The sequence below is a fragment of the Chiloscyllium punctatum genome, chromosome 4 (assembly GCF_047496795.1).
Source record: "Chiloscyllium punctatum isolate Juve2018m chromosome 4, sChiPun1.3, whole genome shotgun sequence".
NCBI classification, from domain to species: domain Eukaryota; kingdom Metazoa; phylum Chordata; class Chondrichthyes; order Orectolobiformes; family Hemiscylliidae; genus Chiloscyllium; species Chiloscyllium punctatum.
In genome coordinates this window covers 56490358-56506491 of record NC_092742.1, presented here as the reverse complement: position 1 = coordinate 56506491, position 16134 = coordinate 56490358, and the positions used below count along the sequence as shown (strand labels likewise).

At 36.2% G+C, this 16134-nt stretch overlaps 1 protein-coding gene across 2 annotated transcripts in view; it reads left to right on the top strand.

Moving 5' to 3' along the window:
* exoc5 (exocyst complex component 5) overlaps window positions 1-9673 on the top strand; it is an 86541-nt gene extending 76868 nt beyond the window's left edge. For both annotated transcript variants that reach the window (XM_072568796.1, XM_072568797.1), the window contains exons 14-18: window positions 933-1053; window positions 1388-1474; window positions 4460-4568; window positions 6264-6479; window positions 8291-9673. In XM_072568796.1, the coding sequence (XP_072424897.1) occupies window positions 933-1053; window positions 1388-1474; window positions 4460-4568; window positions 6264-6479; window positions 8291-8479 (722 nt within the window). In that variant the 3' untranslated portion in view covers window positions 8480-9673. The remainder of the gene's footprint in view (window positions 1-932; window positions 1054-1387; window positions 1475-4459; window positions 4569-6263; window positions 6480-8290) is intronic.
* The last annotated feature ends 6461 nt before the right edge of the window (window positions 9674-16134 follow it).

The following is a 16134-nucleotide window of genomic DNA, read 5'->3' as shown; positions in this document are numbered from 1 at the left end:
GCTCTATGGTCCACTTTTCTTGCAATAAATGCCAGGATTCCATTTGTCATTCTTATTATAAGCTGCACCTGCATACCTACTTTCTGCAATTCATGCACAAAGATGTCCAGATCCCTCTGCATTGACGCACTTTGAGTCTGCTTGTCATTTAAATAATAATTTGCCCTTTTTATTTTTGCGGCTAGAATGGACAATCTCATACTTACCTACGTTAAACTCCATCTGCTAGATTCTGGCCCATTCTCCTAGCCTAACACTATCCATCTAAACCCTTTTCTCCTCATCACTACCTGTTTTCCCACCTATTTTATTATCATCTGTGAACTTTGCATTTACATGCTTGCAGATAATTTATACAGATTGTCAATAGTTAATGTCTAAGAACTGAACCTTGCGGCAACCCACTAGTTACAGTTCACCTTCCAGAGAAGAATCCATTTTTCCTGACCCTCTGCTTTGTCAGTCAGCTGATCTTCTACCCTAAGCCCTCTTCTGGATCAGTGTTTTATGTGACACCTTGTCAAATGCCTTCTGGAAGTGTAGATATACAACATCCCCAGGATCCTCCTTATCTTCCTTGCTGGTTACAGGCTCAAAGTACGCCAGCAAGTTTGTCAAGCATGACTTGCTGGTGTGGTAAGCCATATCATTGGGCTTTACCATTTCACTTGAATTATCTCTCCTGAAAAATTTAAGCATGAGTAGAAACTTTCATTTCTGAAGCCATGTTAACATGTGCGTATTGGTTCTTATCATTGTAGTGATTTAAAATTAGCCTCATGAGTCTGTAGTTGCCTGTATTTTTTGAATTTGGTTACAATGCCAGTTTATTTCTGTTAACCAGAAGATTAATAAAGTAATTAATGATTGATGATGATTTATCCTATGTCAGGATTTAAAAACTGAGAGCAAGTTATCTATCTTTCCTTCAGCAATCCCATCAACAGATTCCAAAACCGGAGCTCTTTACTTCTTAGATGTTGTACAACAGGCAAATACGATTTTTCATTTGTTTGACAAACAGTTTAACGACCACCTCATGCCACTCTTAAGGTGAGAGAGTTTTGTTAATTGGCACAAATACTTCGGTCTATCTCTGATTATGCTAATAATCATTTGGACTACATTCGCATTGCATGAAAACCTTTGGTTGGATCTTAATTGAATTGATATGGAGTAAATTGTCAAATAACATCCTTAATGCTCCATTGTGAAAAATCATTAGGCTTCAAAATCCGAAATGTATTTTATCATAAAGTTGCAAGAACAAAAAGCTTTTCAGTAGCTTTTTTTTGAAAACTTGTGTATTTATCTATTTAATTATCTATCTTTTTCATTTTTCCTCATTCAAACTAAGTTGATGTTTGGTTAATAATTGTATCTACAGCTCTTCTCCTAAACTGACTGAGTGTCTACAGAAAAAGAAAGAAGTGATTGAACAGATGGAAGTTAAACTGGATACAGGAATTGACAGGTAAATATAAATTCATTGCAAGATGCCATATCAGGGATGTCATTAAATCCCACAGTTTTTCATCTGTCTATACGGCATCTCATTATTGGTTGGTTAATCATCCATCAGGCATCTGTTAGATACAGCTTTTCAATAAACAGTGTCATCATTGAGCTGCTTAATCCCTAAGTAAACACTTTTCTCCTGCAAAAAAAATCTTTGTCTACTGTAGAAAACCTTTTATCCAATTAAATGGGAGATTCTAAAGTTTTGGAAAATACATGTTGAGTATATTTTCATTAGGATGTTAACAAGGATTTTTGTATGTGTGTTGCAGTGATGTAACTTCATTTCGTAATTTAAGGTTGTAGATGTCATTTAGCCCAATATGCCTGTGCTGGCTTTTGGAAGCAGTGGTCCCAGTTAGTCTTACTCCGTGCTTTCTGTCCAATGGCCTACAATTTCTTTATCAACTGTTTACTCAGTTCACCTTTTAGGAATTAATGTTGAATCTGCTTTCACCCCCTCCTTGGGCAGAGTAATCCAGATTATAATAGTGGCCTATATATCATCTTTTCAAAAGACAGCACCTTATTTTCTGCAAGTTATTTCCCCAATGGTTTTTAATTATTATCCTTTGGTTACTGACTTACCTGCTAATGTAAACAATTTTTCTTCATTGACTCGATTGTTCAAGAAAGGATCAAGACAAAAGATGGAAAATTATAGGCCAATTAGCCTAACCTCGGTTGTTGGTAAAATTCTAGAATCCATCATTAAGGATGAGGTTTCTAAATTCTTGGAAGAGCGGGGTCGGATTAGAACAAGTCAACATGGATTTAGTAAGGGGAGGTCATGCCTGACAAACCTGTTGGAATTCTTTGAAGAGGTGACAAGTAGGTTAGACCAGGGAAAAACCCAGTGGATGTGGTCTATCTAGACTTTCAAAAGGCCTTTGAAAGATGCCACACTGGAGGCTGCTGAGTAAGGTGAGGGCCCATAGTGTTCGAGGTGAGCTACTGGTATGGATTGAGGATTGGCTGTCTGTCAGAAGGCAGAGAGTTGGGATAAAAAGTTCTTTTTCGTTAGGGCAGCCGTTGACAAGCAGTGTCCCGCAGGGTTCAGTGTTGGGGCCGCAGTTGTTCATGTTATATATTAACGATCTGGATGAAGGGACTGGGGGCATTCTAGCGAAGTTTGCCGATGATACGAATTTAGGTGGACAGGCAGGTAGTACTGAGGAAGTGGGGAGGCTGCAGAAGGATCGAGACAGTTTGGGAGAGTGGTCCAGGAAATGGCTGATGGAATTCAATGTGAGCAAATGCGAGGTCTTGCACTTTGGTAAAAAGAATACAAGCATGGACTACTTTCTCAATGGTGACAAAATTCATAAAGCCAAAAGTACAAAGGGATCTGGGAGTGCTAGTCGAGAATTGTCGAAAGGTAAACATGCAGGTTGAGTCCGTGATTAAGAAAGCGAATGCAATGTAGTCATTTATCTCAAGAGGGTTGGAATATAAAAGCAGTAATGTGCTACTGAGCCTTTATAAAGCTCTGGTTAGGCCCCATTGGAGTACTGTGTCCAGTTTTGGTCCCCACACCTCAGGAAGGACGTACTGGCACTGAACCGTGTCCAGCGGAGATTCACACGGATGATCCCTGGAATGGTAGGTCTAACATACGAGGAACGGCTGAGGATCCTGGGATTGTATTCATTGGAGTTTAGAAGATTAACGGGAGATCTAATAGAAACTTACAAGATAATACATGGCTTGGAGAGGGTGGTCGCTAGGAAATTGTTTCTGTTCGGCGAGGAGACTAGGACCCGTGGACACAGCCTTAGCATTTGAGGGGGTAAATTCAGAACAGAAATGTGGCCACGTTTTTTCGGCCAGAGAGTGGTGGGCCCGTGGAATTCATTGCCGCGGAGTGTAGTGGAGGCCGGTACGCTAAATGTCTTTAAGGCAGAGATTGATAAATTCTTGATGTCACAAGGAATTAAGGGCTATGGGGAGAATGTGGGTAAGTGGAGTTGAAATGCCCATCAGCCGTGATTGAATGGCGGAGTGGACTCAATGGGCCAAATGGCCTTACTTCCACTCCTATGTCCTATGGTCCTATCAAAACCCTTGACTGAAGTTGGACATTCTTATTAAATCTTAACTTTCTCTAGGCTATGAACAAACCCAACTTCTCTGTCTTTCCATTATAGTTGATGTTCTCTTACATGCTTGATAGGAAAATATCTCTTGTTCATCCAACCTAACACTCCATTCAGCTTTTAGAGATTTGCAGTATGTGCACTGTTTCACCCCACCGGAAACTATGAGATCTGGGTGATTTGAAAACTAGATTTAAGAATCCAGCTCAATTTGGAAGCAAACCTGTATGAGCATTTTGGCAATCGGAACCAGTCCAGATCACTCTAGCACCGATAACTTTATGCGGTGTTATACAAAGTGATCTTTGCTCCGGTGTGAAACTGGTCCATTTCTTAAAGGAATTCAGCAAGTCAATATCTGCCAGCTCTAATGATTTCCCCTGATTATGTATATAACGTATATATGTATATGATATTGCAGTTTGCCATTTAAACTCAACTTGCCTGTGAGCAGTCCAATCCCTTGATATCCATATTTGAGCATAATTTATAGCCCTGGATTCATTATCTTTGTTAGCAAGATTGCAGATGAAACCTTTCCTTGTCATGTACAACTAGATCATGAATGAAAGTAGTCAGGAGCAGTGGTCTTGACATAGATTCACTTTAATCTCTGGTGTAATTCTGATTGTACAATAATAAATTATATAATCCAATGCAATAGTCAGCCTTTCAAAAACTGTAGATATTCATATTTCAAAGGTTACCCTGAAGCAATTTACACTATACCTCTGTGATGTCTATATGTTGTTTCTTTGCATTTTTTAAGAAAATTGCCTAGTTCTGTACCAGCATAAAATGAAATAACTGGAATATGCCACATTAAAAAATTTTGTTTTGTGAAGGACATTGAATTGTATGATTGGACATATGAAGCATATCCTGAGCGTTGAACAAAAAAAGACAGACTTCAAGCCAGAAGATGAAAACAACGTACTAATTCAATATACTAATGTATGTATCCAAAACTTTTTCGCAAATATGTAAAATATAATCACGCTATACTATCAGAGTTTTATTCTACATAAAATGCTACATTTAATTCTCCCAAATGTGCCAAATGATTGCTTTGAAAATTTTTACTGATTACAAATCAGTAATTCTTATCTTCATGCATAGCTTTCAGTCTGAATCTATATTATTATCTTTAGCCTCTTTTTCTAACATCACTTTCTAAATTTCTGATAAATTATCATTTGATAATGCATTGTTACATCATTAGGACATTCCAAAGGACTTCATTAAATAAATTTTTTTGAAGTGCGGGTCACTGCTGTGCAAAAAAATGGCAATCTATTTGTATGTAGAACGGTTCCACAAACAATGAATCTGCTTTTAAGTGATTGAGGCAGAATGCTGGCTTGGAAAAAATATCTACATATTGAAGTGAACCACACGATCCCTTTTAACAGTTAGCTCAACATACTTCATTTTAATATCTCATCTAGAAGGTGGCATCTCTATCAATATAATTCTCCCATGAATTGGATTAGATCTATATTATGTGCTTAATTCCTGGAATACAACTTGAAACGTAATCATCCGACTAAGACAAATGTGTATCCAAACAAGTTATGCAGTGTTCATACAACCCCAAATTGCATAGAACTGCATTTAAGGAGCTGATTTTAGTTTTACACACTTTACAAAATCCAGAAAGATAATTGATCATTTGTATCAAGGCATGAGGAGTGAGATATCCCTAAAGTTTGCAGAATATCTGCTGTTCGTGCCTTTAGGCTGTGGACTTGCAAGGAAAAACTCGGTAATTCTGCTATATAACTTTCAAAAGCCTGCTGCCAGTTAAAGTATAGGATGGTCAGAAGTGTTCAGTGTGGCAAACAGTCATTGACTCATAAGAGGTACAAGATGATTTTCAATTCTGGGATTGCAGTCACAATGCAACCAAAAAGTGGCTTGTGAAAATCAAAAAGTAGTCTTTGAGAAGATCTCAAGAGGAGCTGTCACAAAAGAAAGATATTTGAGCCCAGTACTACATAACATAGTTTTTACGGTTGAGACCCCTGAGATGGCCGCACATTATACAGAAAACAAAGTGATTGAAAAATGTAGAAAGCTGGTATAATCGATTGACTTGTCAAGGTTTGGTCCATGTACAATAATAATATCATAGATACACCAAAGGTTTGTATATTCGGCAGTGATCCCAACAGTGATGGTGTTTTGCTTGTATTGCAATCATTTTGTATCTTCCATAGGAGCAGCTGTTTTAGAAATACATCAAATGACCAATCTCAGCAGGAGTTTGATTGTAAAGAGGCTTCCGAAGTCTTTATTAATCTGGGATGAATGTTTTGTATACTAATGTTGATGTACCTATCCCATGAAGATATAACATTTAAAACTAAATTATGGATAATATTTTTGTTTAAAATATAAATCTCATTTTGGCTCATGAGTAATTTTGTAGAGGTTATATGTAGGGTGTGTAGAGGTTGAAGAAAATTGTTACAAGTTGAAAGTTCATCTGTTTGTACTATAAACTTTGCAACTGTCAGGTGACACAATGTTTAGTTGCCTTGCAGTTTTGAAGCAATTGCATTTAGCCTAAAATGCAATATCGCATTTTCACTGCTTAGTATAATACTACAGCGCACAGTAATGATGTCGCATTTCATTTTTGGCTAGGCTTGTGTCAAAGTCTGTGGCTATGTCAGAAAGCAAGTAGAAAAAAATCGAAATTCGATGGATGGAAAGAATGTGGATACTGTTCTAACAGAATTCGGAGTTCGCTTCCATCGTCTAATTCATGAGCACCTTCAGCAGTATACTTACAGTTCAATGGGTGGTATGCTGGCTATCTGTGATGTAGCTGAATATCGGAAGTGTGCCAAAGAATTTAAGGTGTTGTATATGCTCTGAATATTAACATTATTGCAACACTGCTTTGTACTGTTGTTGCTTTACACTGTCTTTCTGCTGATTATGTAATATTTTCTTGCCTTTTTGGTAGCAAATTGAAACAATTGTGACTTAAAAGTATTAAATGGGTCCATTATTTTTCTGATTTGCTTTTGATGTATCATCTCTCCCTCAACAAAATATTAATTTAATAGAAAATCAGCCTTGAATAGTAAATAATACTTTAGCGAACTGAATGTTTAGATTTAGAATGTCTTAAATTTTCCATATTAATAAATATAAATATACATTGATTTGATTGGAATTTTTGTTGCTAAACAGTTTGGTAGTCAGGGCTGTATCTCACCGAATAATGCTAAATTGCAAGGTTCCTTTTTAATTTGTCAGGACTAATAGAATAGAATATCCATTATGTAGTAATATAGTGTTGTTAAAAGTATACATGTTATCACCTAAAATTTTGGTTAACCTTAAGTCTTTAATCCAAACATCTGTTTGTTTGCATCTTAGAAATCATTAATGTAAAGTAGTTAAATATAACCATGCAGCTATTCAGCAAATCCACATTCAGAATTGAGGATCAGGCTGACTTGCCCTATTTTCAGCAAGTTAATTGAACCATTTCTGTATTTCTATGACCAGATGGTCTATGATGTCAGACTGATGCAGGAGGCTTGCTAACGATAGTAAATAATTATGCATGGATACTTACATTATTGTATTGAAGTAACATAAATGCTAAATTTTCTTCTATTTATAGTATATTTTTGTCATTGTAAGTACACTAAAGGAATTTGAAGCCCTGTGTAATTGGAAATATGCTTTGTTGAAAATCTAATGATTTTCTTTTCTAAGGTTACAAACTTGCCCTGTATATAACTTCTACAAATCTCCTGTAAGCTGCTCCTAACAGGAGATTGGTACTGGTATGCCATGCTCATCTGTTTTTTGTACTATCCTCTGTCATTCACTGTAACTCGTACATAGCCTATCTGTGACCTTCAGCAATAGTGAGGTCAAACTCCTGTCTCTGCTACTGTCCACTTTGTCTTTGGTCTATAGCTTTTCAACTCTGACCACATGACAGAAATTGTTTTCACTTTGTTTTTTTGATGTCATTCTTTAGAGTACTTCTTGCTCTTGCAATTTTCAAGCAACTCTTCTGAAATATTCTCATTTTGTAAACATTTTTTCCATTTGTATCTCCTTAAGTCAGCTTTCAAAAATGGTACATCAATTCTTCAGGCATCACATTTTTTATAGATGAAAATCTGAAATTAACCAAAGCTTTTTTCTTGTTTTCTGACCAAACAACCTAACTTTAATGCAATTTACATCATAAGAATGAAGCTTGAGAGAAAAATACATCCCACTTTGACTTGCATTGTGCCCTTGCACCTTGAACACAGTACAGTTATTAGTTAAGTAGCAGAATTATACTGTATTACAAGTGCAATTTGCCCTTTTTTAGAAAAGAGGTCCTCCAAATCATCATGAGAGTTCCGTGTTTTCCATTGCATTCTCTCTTTTATGCATTTCTGTCTTACTTAGTCATCAACTAATCAAGATAAGTTTATACTTCCAGCCAGTGATTCTACTGTGCGTTTATTTTTGGGAATTGGCAGGGGAAGGATGTGGGGAATGGGATAAGAAAACGTCTACCCAAACTATTAGTCTTCCTATTTGGTGCATATCTTTTGCAGTCTTCAGATTAAAGCTGCTTTTACTAAATATGCAATTTCTCTTGAATTACAACAGCTAATTGCACTTTTCTCTTTGTTTTTTATATATAGATTCCCTTGGTGTTGCAACTTTTTGACACGCTGCATGCACTCTGTAATCTCCTGGTTGTAGCACCTGACAACCTAAAGCAGGTCTGTTCTGGAGAGCATCTAACTAATCTTGACAAGAACATCCTTCATGCCTTCGTGCAGTTACGGTCTGACTACAGATCAGCACGCCTTGGTCGCCACTTCAGCTGAAATCCTTGGTTTTTTGAAATCTGAGTACAGTTTCGAAGCTTGATACGCTGGACTTTTTGGGCTTAGGTTGTTTCAAACTTCAGAAGCTTTAAATACAGGGCATTCCAACCCCTGTTACATAGCCATTTACAAATATATTTGGGATATTTGTGACTTCACTAAAAAGCAGCCATTATTGAACTGTTTCATTGAAAAACAGGCTGAGTTAATCCAAGTTAAACACAATAATATTTTTGCACAACTTATGCTCTAATGATTATCTGGAGCTGAACCTATCAGAAGCTACTAACATAACTCAGTGTCCATATGTAACAAAATTGCTGTTCATAATTAAATACAATCAGGGAGGTTGTTGAAGCACTGAATAATAAATTTAAAGCTCAGTTCTATAAACACTTGTTTGAAGAAAATGTACAGTGTTTTATCCAGGTATAATGGATTCACTTGCTCTTACTGTACACAAATGTAACACTATATTAATAGTATATTTGTTTATACAGGTCTTTGATTAAACAGCTACAGCAGGTGCCTCAGCATATTGAACATATTATTGCTTCATAGGTTATTTTGTTTGTCAGGGAATGGGGTGAGGGTTGAGGCGATTGTCATGTGTCTCTGTTATGCCATTCCTATGTAAGTTAACTTAGCTTTAGTATTAATGAGCTACTGCAAGTCGTGCTCAATTAAATACATAATGCCTTTGACATCTCTGGTGTTATTACTGTTCTCTGTTACGCTAATAACAACATTGCTAGAGGAGATAGAAGAATTGAGCATTCTGAAAGTCATTGCTCTTAACATATGGGGAATTTTTTTTCTTAAAGTTAGTGAGTTTTAATTATTTTTGCTATAAATATCAGTCATTTCAACAGACCTCAAATTTATTTTGTCAATCATTTGAATGTTCTCTGAATAAATCTTGCCTATCAGTGTGACCAGAAGTACTACAAACAATAGGTCAGTAATTTTTACATTTTGTACTGATCCTTTTTCACACTCTAGAATATGATTTTACATCATTCCCAAGCAGTTGTAATTGTTGTAATTATCTCCTGTGTGTGCATGCTGTGCAATATTTCTTCTGGAATATGAAGAGTGAAAGATTGGAAATGATCAGTGGAAAGCTGCAGAATTCCTCCACTCGTAAAATTGTAAACCTTACTTCCTCATGATTAAACTGCAAATGCCCCAGTATACAGAGTAGTTGAAGTATTTCTCTTTATTTCTGTATTATTGTCAATAATCCTTGATACTATTATCTGTATGTGGGGAAAGATGAGATGTTAAATTTTAATTATCCTTGAATGCTAAGGACGAAAGATATTTAAATCTGAAACGACCTTAGTCATATGATTGGGCAAACAGGTATGACCTTTCATTATATAAGTCAAACCACCTCTTAGAGGCTGCAGGTCTAATTGTTCAAAGTCAGGAAAACTCAAAATAGGAAAGAAAGGTAAACCCACTGAGGTACTTTTTGAGTATTCTGATAAATCAATAGTTTTGAAATTATTTTGTTCAATAATGTGTTTGATTTCCCATATATTACACTTCCTTTTCCAGACATTTAGCAACAAGTATGTTTAGCTAGTGGAGTAATGCAGTGGAGGCTTGTAACATATGCCCATTTGCCATTCATGACCCAGTAGACCATGCAGTAATTCTAGCAGTAAAGTTTATTCATTATTCAAAACTGTTGAATCTGAAGCTAAGCTATTACTTTTGTTGGAAGTTTAATTTGAACTTAATTTTATTCCAGCCTAAAGGACTTCGAATGAATGGGAATATGGTATAAAACTGTTACCTCCCATTTGGGGTTTGAATATTTATTAAGCTGATCCCCAGGAACCCTTAGCTTGAAACTATGTGCAGGTACCAAAAGTTGAATAACTTTAAGTAATGAGGTCTGACATCAGTTAAACCTTGATAACATGATTTTCAATGTGTGGAAAAAATTGCAAACACCATGATGCTTTCAAGCATGGATTTAATAATAAGGATATAAGACAGCACTTGCAATAGTATCTGTGTCTTTTCTGTGTGTGTGTGTGTCAGTATCTGTCTCTATCTCTCTCAGAATAGCATGCATGCTGTTAAGTACCAGAAAACTTAAGGAGAAAATACTTATGCCTTAAAATCTGTTCTTGCCACCTGTCTCTTCCTTCACCAGCTTCCATATACAGTATTCCAGCATTGACAACACCCACCAGCTGCCTACTATCCACTTGGAAAAAACACTGGCAAGACAAAAGGCATTGTCTTTGGCCCAGATCACATCACCTGCCCTGTAATGTTGCATACCAAGTGTTGTATCCTGTTTAACTCCTGTGCTATGGTCTCTGTCACAAAGATCCCTTGCTCCCATCTCAAATAATATTATGCACTATAAACATGACAAAAACCTAACAAAACACATCTCATACTGAAATCCCCCACCACCAATTTTATGAGATTGGACTATTCTAATACTCCCTTGCCCAGCATTATCTTTGTAAACCTTAGTTCTCCAAGCTTTGCTACTTTTATTCTTTCAAACATGAAGTTCTATACCACCACCACCCACCTTCTTGGCTTCCTCATTGCTTTCCCCATCCCTAAAATTACTCCTCTGCTCCAAATGTACTTTATTTAATTCTGAACTCTTGTGCCCTGTCACCACACCATTCCTCCATCATTCTTGCCTGTCTTAAGCTTTTCTGAGACCCCATACTCTTGGATTCTGTCTCTAGACTTCTTTTTCTGCTTTGAGACCATATACACACCCTCCTGTTCTGTAAATGCCTCCTTTGAATCAGTAGCTAATTTTTTCGTACCTATGTGAATAATTTTACTGTGTTTTTCTCTCAAGTTGGATATCCAAATGCAAGTTCATTTTATTGAGAAGAGCAAGAGAGCTTTGGTCAATTTTCTTCATTCTACAAATTGCAAAAAATAAGTTCAAGATTCAGCTCCAAAAATGACCTCTGGCTGTGAACCTTGGATGTAAGATATAAGGTAGTCTAAATTTAAAGTTGGTATTAAAAATAAGATGACAAATTGTTTTTGTAATTCGCAGGGCTGTTAGGGTATAGAATTTGCTGAGAGTTAGTCATGGAACCAAGATCCATAATCACTTTGTAAGTGAAGTGGACAATCAACTCTGAACGTTTGGAAGAGAAAAGGGAGAGTAAGGGGGCTAATGGGATAATTTATTCTATTCTGCAAAATTCCATATATTTGACTTAAGGCACACAGTGTTTGCAGTTCTAAATAATTGTTCAAAATATGAAGTGCTACACTTTAACTTCTCCAGCGTGTTTGGTCTTCAACAATATTTATTGTGGAAATGTGTCAAAGGGTTACACGTACATCCCTTCATTAGCCAATCTGTGCTTCAGAGAATTGAAGTGCAGTTGCCAAGCTTACACGGCTTTGTCCAGTTGGATCTCCCTAATCTGGAGAATTCACAATGGATTCTGCAGCTGATAGGTTCCTGTAATGGACTGGAAGGGATTTGCTCTGTGATGCCTCAGTTAGAATACAAGTTAATTCAGAAATTGTGTGTTGCAAAGCCTGCTTGATGGGAGAAAGAAGTTGGTCTCCATTGCAGTATGGTGCTATTTGTACTCTTTACTTCCCTCCAGATAAAGGATAACTATGGCAGTTACTGTCTGATCTTTTAAGTTAACATAGCACCTCAGAGCTGCTGCTGTTTTTGACATGAGACCTAAACCTGACACTCCATAAGCTCTTGTATCCTTTTTGAGTCCATGTTTCCTTTTGATCTAAAACTGGCACTCTAGACGATTTTCTTGGTGCTGGCTTTGTCTCAGCCAAGTAAATCTGTGTTCCACGATTTTGTGGTTGAACAACTCTTCCTCCTAAGATGTGAAAATAACAGTTCTATTTTTATCCAAAGTTTCTTGTTCAAATTGTGGTGGAATTTCATTTGACTTGGGGATTACAGTCACTTATTTAAATGCAGCACCTCACCGTATGAGAAGATTGTCTTTTTACTTTGGATAACCTGACTTCCAAGTTATGTCCGATATACTTGTTGGTCAAATATATTTAAACTCCTAACTTTTTAAGGACGTAGAATTTTTTTTCACTCAACCTTATTGGAGTATTTTGGGGCCAGACAAAATACGTATGTAAGGCTTATTATCCTATGTAATGCACACTTTTATGAAATGGTAATCATTTGATATTGCTGGTAAAGATTTGGCAGAACCTTGCATCTGTTGTCCCTGTCCATTATATCATCTATTTTCCTTGTCCTCATGGTGTTCAAATAAAAATATTATTTCTACACTTTACTCCACTGTATTGTTAAGTAGTTCCATCCTACCTTTTAATTTCAATACAAATCTTTAGCCAAAATGGTAAACTACAAAACATGAATTTCCACGTACTAAAATTGAACCATTTAACACTATCAGCTATGTGTCTCTTATCTGATTTGTCTCATAAGTCACTAACAAAAAAAACATGAAAAAGTTGAGTGGTTTGCAGTCCTTTACAATTTGTTATTGACTCGTGAGTCAAACACTCAATTCTTCAAATAACATTCACCCCTATTTTATTATAGCTATCAAATTTAATAAGACCTTTCATGGCTATTAAAATATTGTATCATATTTTTCATATTATTGAGGGAGTCTCAATGGCCCTGATCTTTAGCAGTTCAATCAGTGATTGTTCTTTTAATGTTTAGAAGAAGCTAGAGATTGTGATGAACAGGATAATACTATTTTATTGAATTTTCTCTTTTTGCACCCATCAAGCCTTATTCAATTTGACTTTGGTGAGGTATTATGTCAGATGCCTGTTGGGACTCTGGCTTGATTCAGCTTAATATTGAAAATATCTGAATTGCCAACTTTTCTTATTTATGAAGAATTAAAGCAACAATAATCAGATTTTTTTTCTTCTGTCCTTTTTGAGTATAATCAGATGGTGATCAGCAATTTTGCACAGTATTCCATTTATATTTTACTAAAGGAATAATTTATTGTGGTTATAAATAATCCATAATTTATTAAGACAGCTTGCTTAAAATCCATTTTGGAATTTACACAATGTGTACTCTACACAAAGATCAAACTGGTTACTTTGGAAACATGCATTTTGATGCCACCAAAACCTGAAACTATAAATAAATTGAGTATAAGTGTTAATTAATAGTAATGTTTAACATGTATACATGATTTACCTAGGGGTCTGAAATGGTCACAAAGAAGTTAGGGAAAAGAAATTAAGCTTATGCAATTTTCCAAACATCCTCCACTGATAGCACTGTAATTTCACATCCTTCCTTTAGATGGCATGTTTTGATAACGACAGTCAGTTTAACTGCACTTCTTTTGAGGAAAGTATGTTTTTAATTGAAATTTCTCTTTGAAATACCTGCTTTAATTTATTCCAAAAATTACCACAATGGGTAAAAAAAACTTGTAGCTTCGCGTTAACTAGTATAGCAGGTGTATAAGGTTAAAAGCTATTCCAGTTTTTAAAGCACATCAAAAACAGGAGCATGAATTGTATGGGAAACTTAATACCGTGAAATCAAATAGTTGAAAAATAACTAATTAAAAAGCTGTCATTTTATATTTTTAAAATCACAAAAATGAAAATACTCAAGCCAAGCAACATCTGTGAAGGGAGAAACCGGGTTAATGCTTCTGCAGGTGATCTTCTGTTGGAGTTGCCAATTGGAGCTGACTTTTGAGCATTTAAATTGTAAACTTAACTGTTCGGTTATTTTAGTTTTAACTGAAATCTTTTTTATTTGAAGCCTGTGTAAAAGGAAATTGATCTTCTAAAATTTGCAATGTTTAAATCTCTTGAAGTTAAAATTTCAGTGATATGTAAATTTTTGCTGAGTTGTTAAAGAAGGTCCCTAACATTTTCTAAAGCATTTTCTAAAGTTGTATGCATGTATCTGAATTGATGTTTTAAATAAAATTGTTTTAATGAAAAGAATTTTAGGTTGCATGAATATAGTTAGGTGTCACTGCAATCTTACAGAAAATGCATGAAGTATGTATCGCATTTAGACATATCAAAATCATTCACATCATTTTTGGTAGCTGGTGTGATGCACATAAAGAAGAGGCATTGTGGCATTGTTGAACTAGTAATCCAGAGACCATGACTAATGTATCGGTAATAGTGATTTGAATCCTATTGTGGCAGATGTTGAAATTTGAATTTAGTTAATAAATCTAGCATAATGGTGGCCATGAAATCATTACCAATTTGTTGGAAAAGCCTACCTGGTTCACAAATCTATGTAGGGAAGTACTGAAGCACAATTTGGACTACTTGTGTGATTCCAGATGCATAGCGGTGTGGTTGACTCTTAAAATATCCTCTGGAAAAAGCCTAGCAGGCCACTCAATTGAGTCTAACTATTGGATCTGATAAAAGGAATGAAAATGGATAGACTATCTGGCATTGACTAAGGCAATGTAAATGCCAACAGCAAAGACAACGATCCTGCAAAGACCTCGTGACTAACCAGTGGAGGCTTGGGCCAAAATTGGGAGAGGTGTCTCACAGTCTAGTTTAACAATGACAAGTGATTTCTTCGAAACCTGCAAAATATTTAAAAAGAAGTGAGCTTCAGGTAAAGCACAGGTGTTATGTTCTGTTTTCTATTTGTGCTTAAGTTTCCTTGGGTTGGTGATGTCATTTTATGTATTGCTGATAAGAACAGGAAGTTTTGTTAAAACTCGACACGGTACTAGTCAGACCACAGTTGGATTACTGAAAACAGTTTGGTTCCTTTATCTAAGCAAAGATATGCTGGCAATGGAGGAAATCCAGAGAAGGTTCACGAAGTTGTTTTTGGATGTAGGTTTGCTTGCTGAGCTGGAAGGTTCATTTTCAAACATTTTGTCAACATCTTCAGTGACCCTCTGGATGAAGCACTGGTGGTGTAGCTCGCTTTTAGTTTATATGTTTTGGTATAATTTTGGGTATGAAGGGATTTTCTTCTCCGGAGAGGTTGAATAGGTTGTGTCTGTACTCATTGGGCCATAGAAGAATGAGAGGAGACCTTATTGAAGCACACATGATGCTTATGGGACTTGACAGGATAGATACAAAGCGGTTGTTTGTCCTTGTGCTAGACTCGAGGGCTGAACGACCTAATCGGAGTACAGGCGATAGACTATTTTTTTTAAATCTGAGAATGGAATCATCGGAATTCTTGACTGAGGAGGGTGTCAAGACTAGGTTGTTAAGTCTCTTCAAGGCTGAGATAGATTTTTTATGTAAGGGAATTGAGGGAATTTGAGATAAGGCAGGAGTTGAGGATTATCAAATTTGTCTACATCTGCTTTGGTGTTTTATGGTCTTGTGAAGCAGAAGTGATGCCTCCCCCAAAGTAGACCACATTCACTATAGAGCCAAAATCTCTCAACTCTGGAAATAACTAGCCATCATTGAAAACAATAGCTGTAATCTCCCCTAGTGAAACATGTGTCCTTAATACATCGTGGGACAGAAATTGCGAGGGCTATGTCATGGGTGATTTCAGACTTTGTTATGGAAGTGTTATTGAAAGTAAGTCCCTGCCTCCCCTGTGCACTGATGCAATGTGGTTCGTGTGGTTACCTGAGCCATAGTAAAAACTGAGGCTGTGAAGATTAAAGAGGAGGTCACCACCA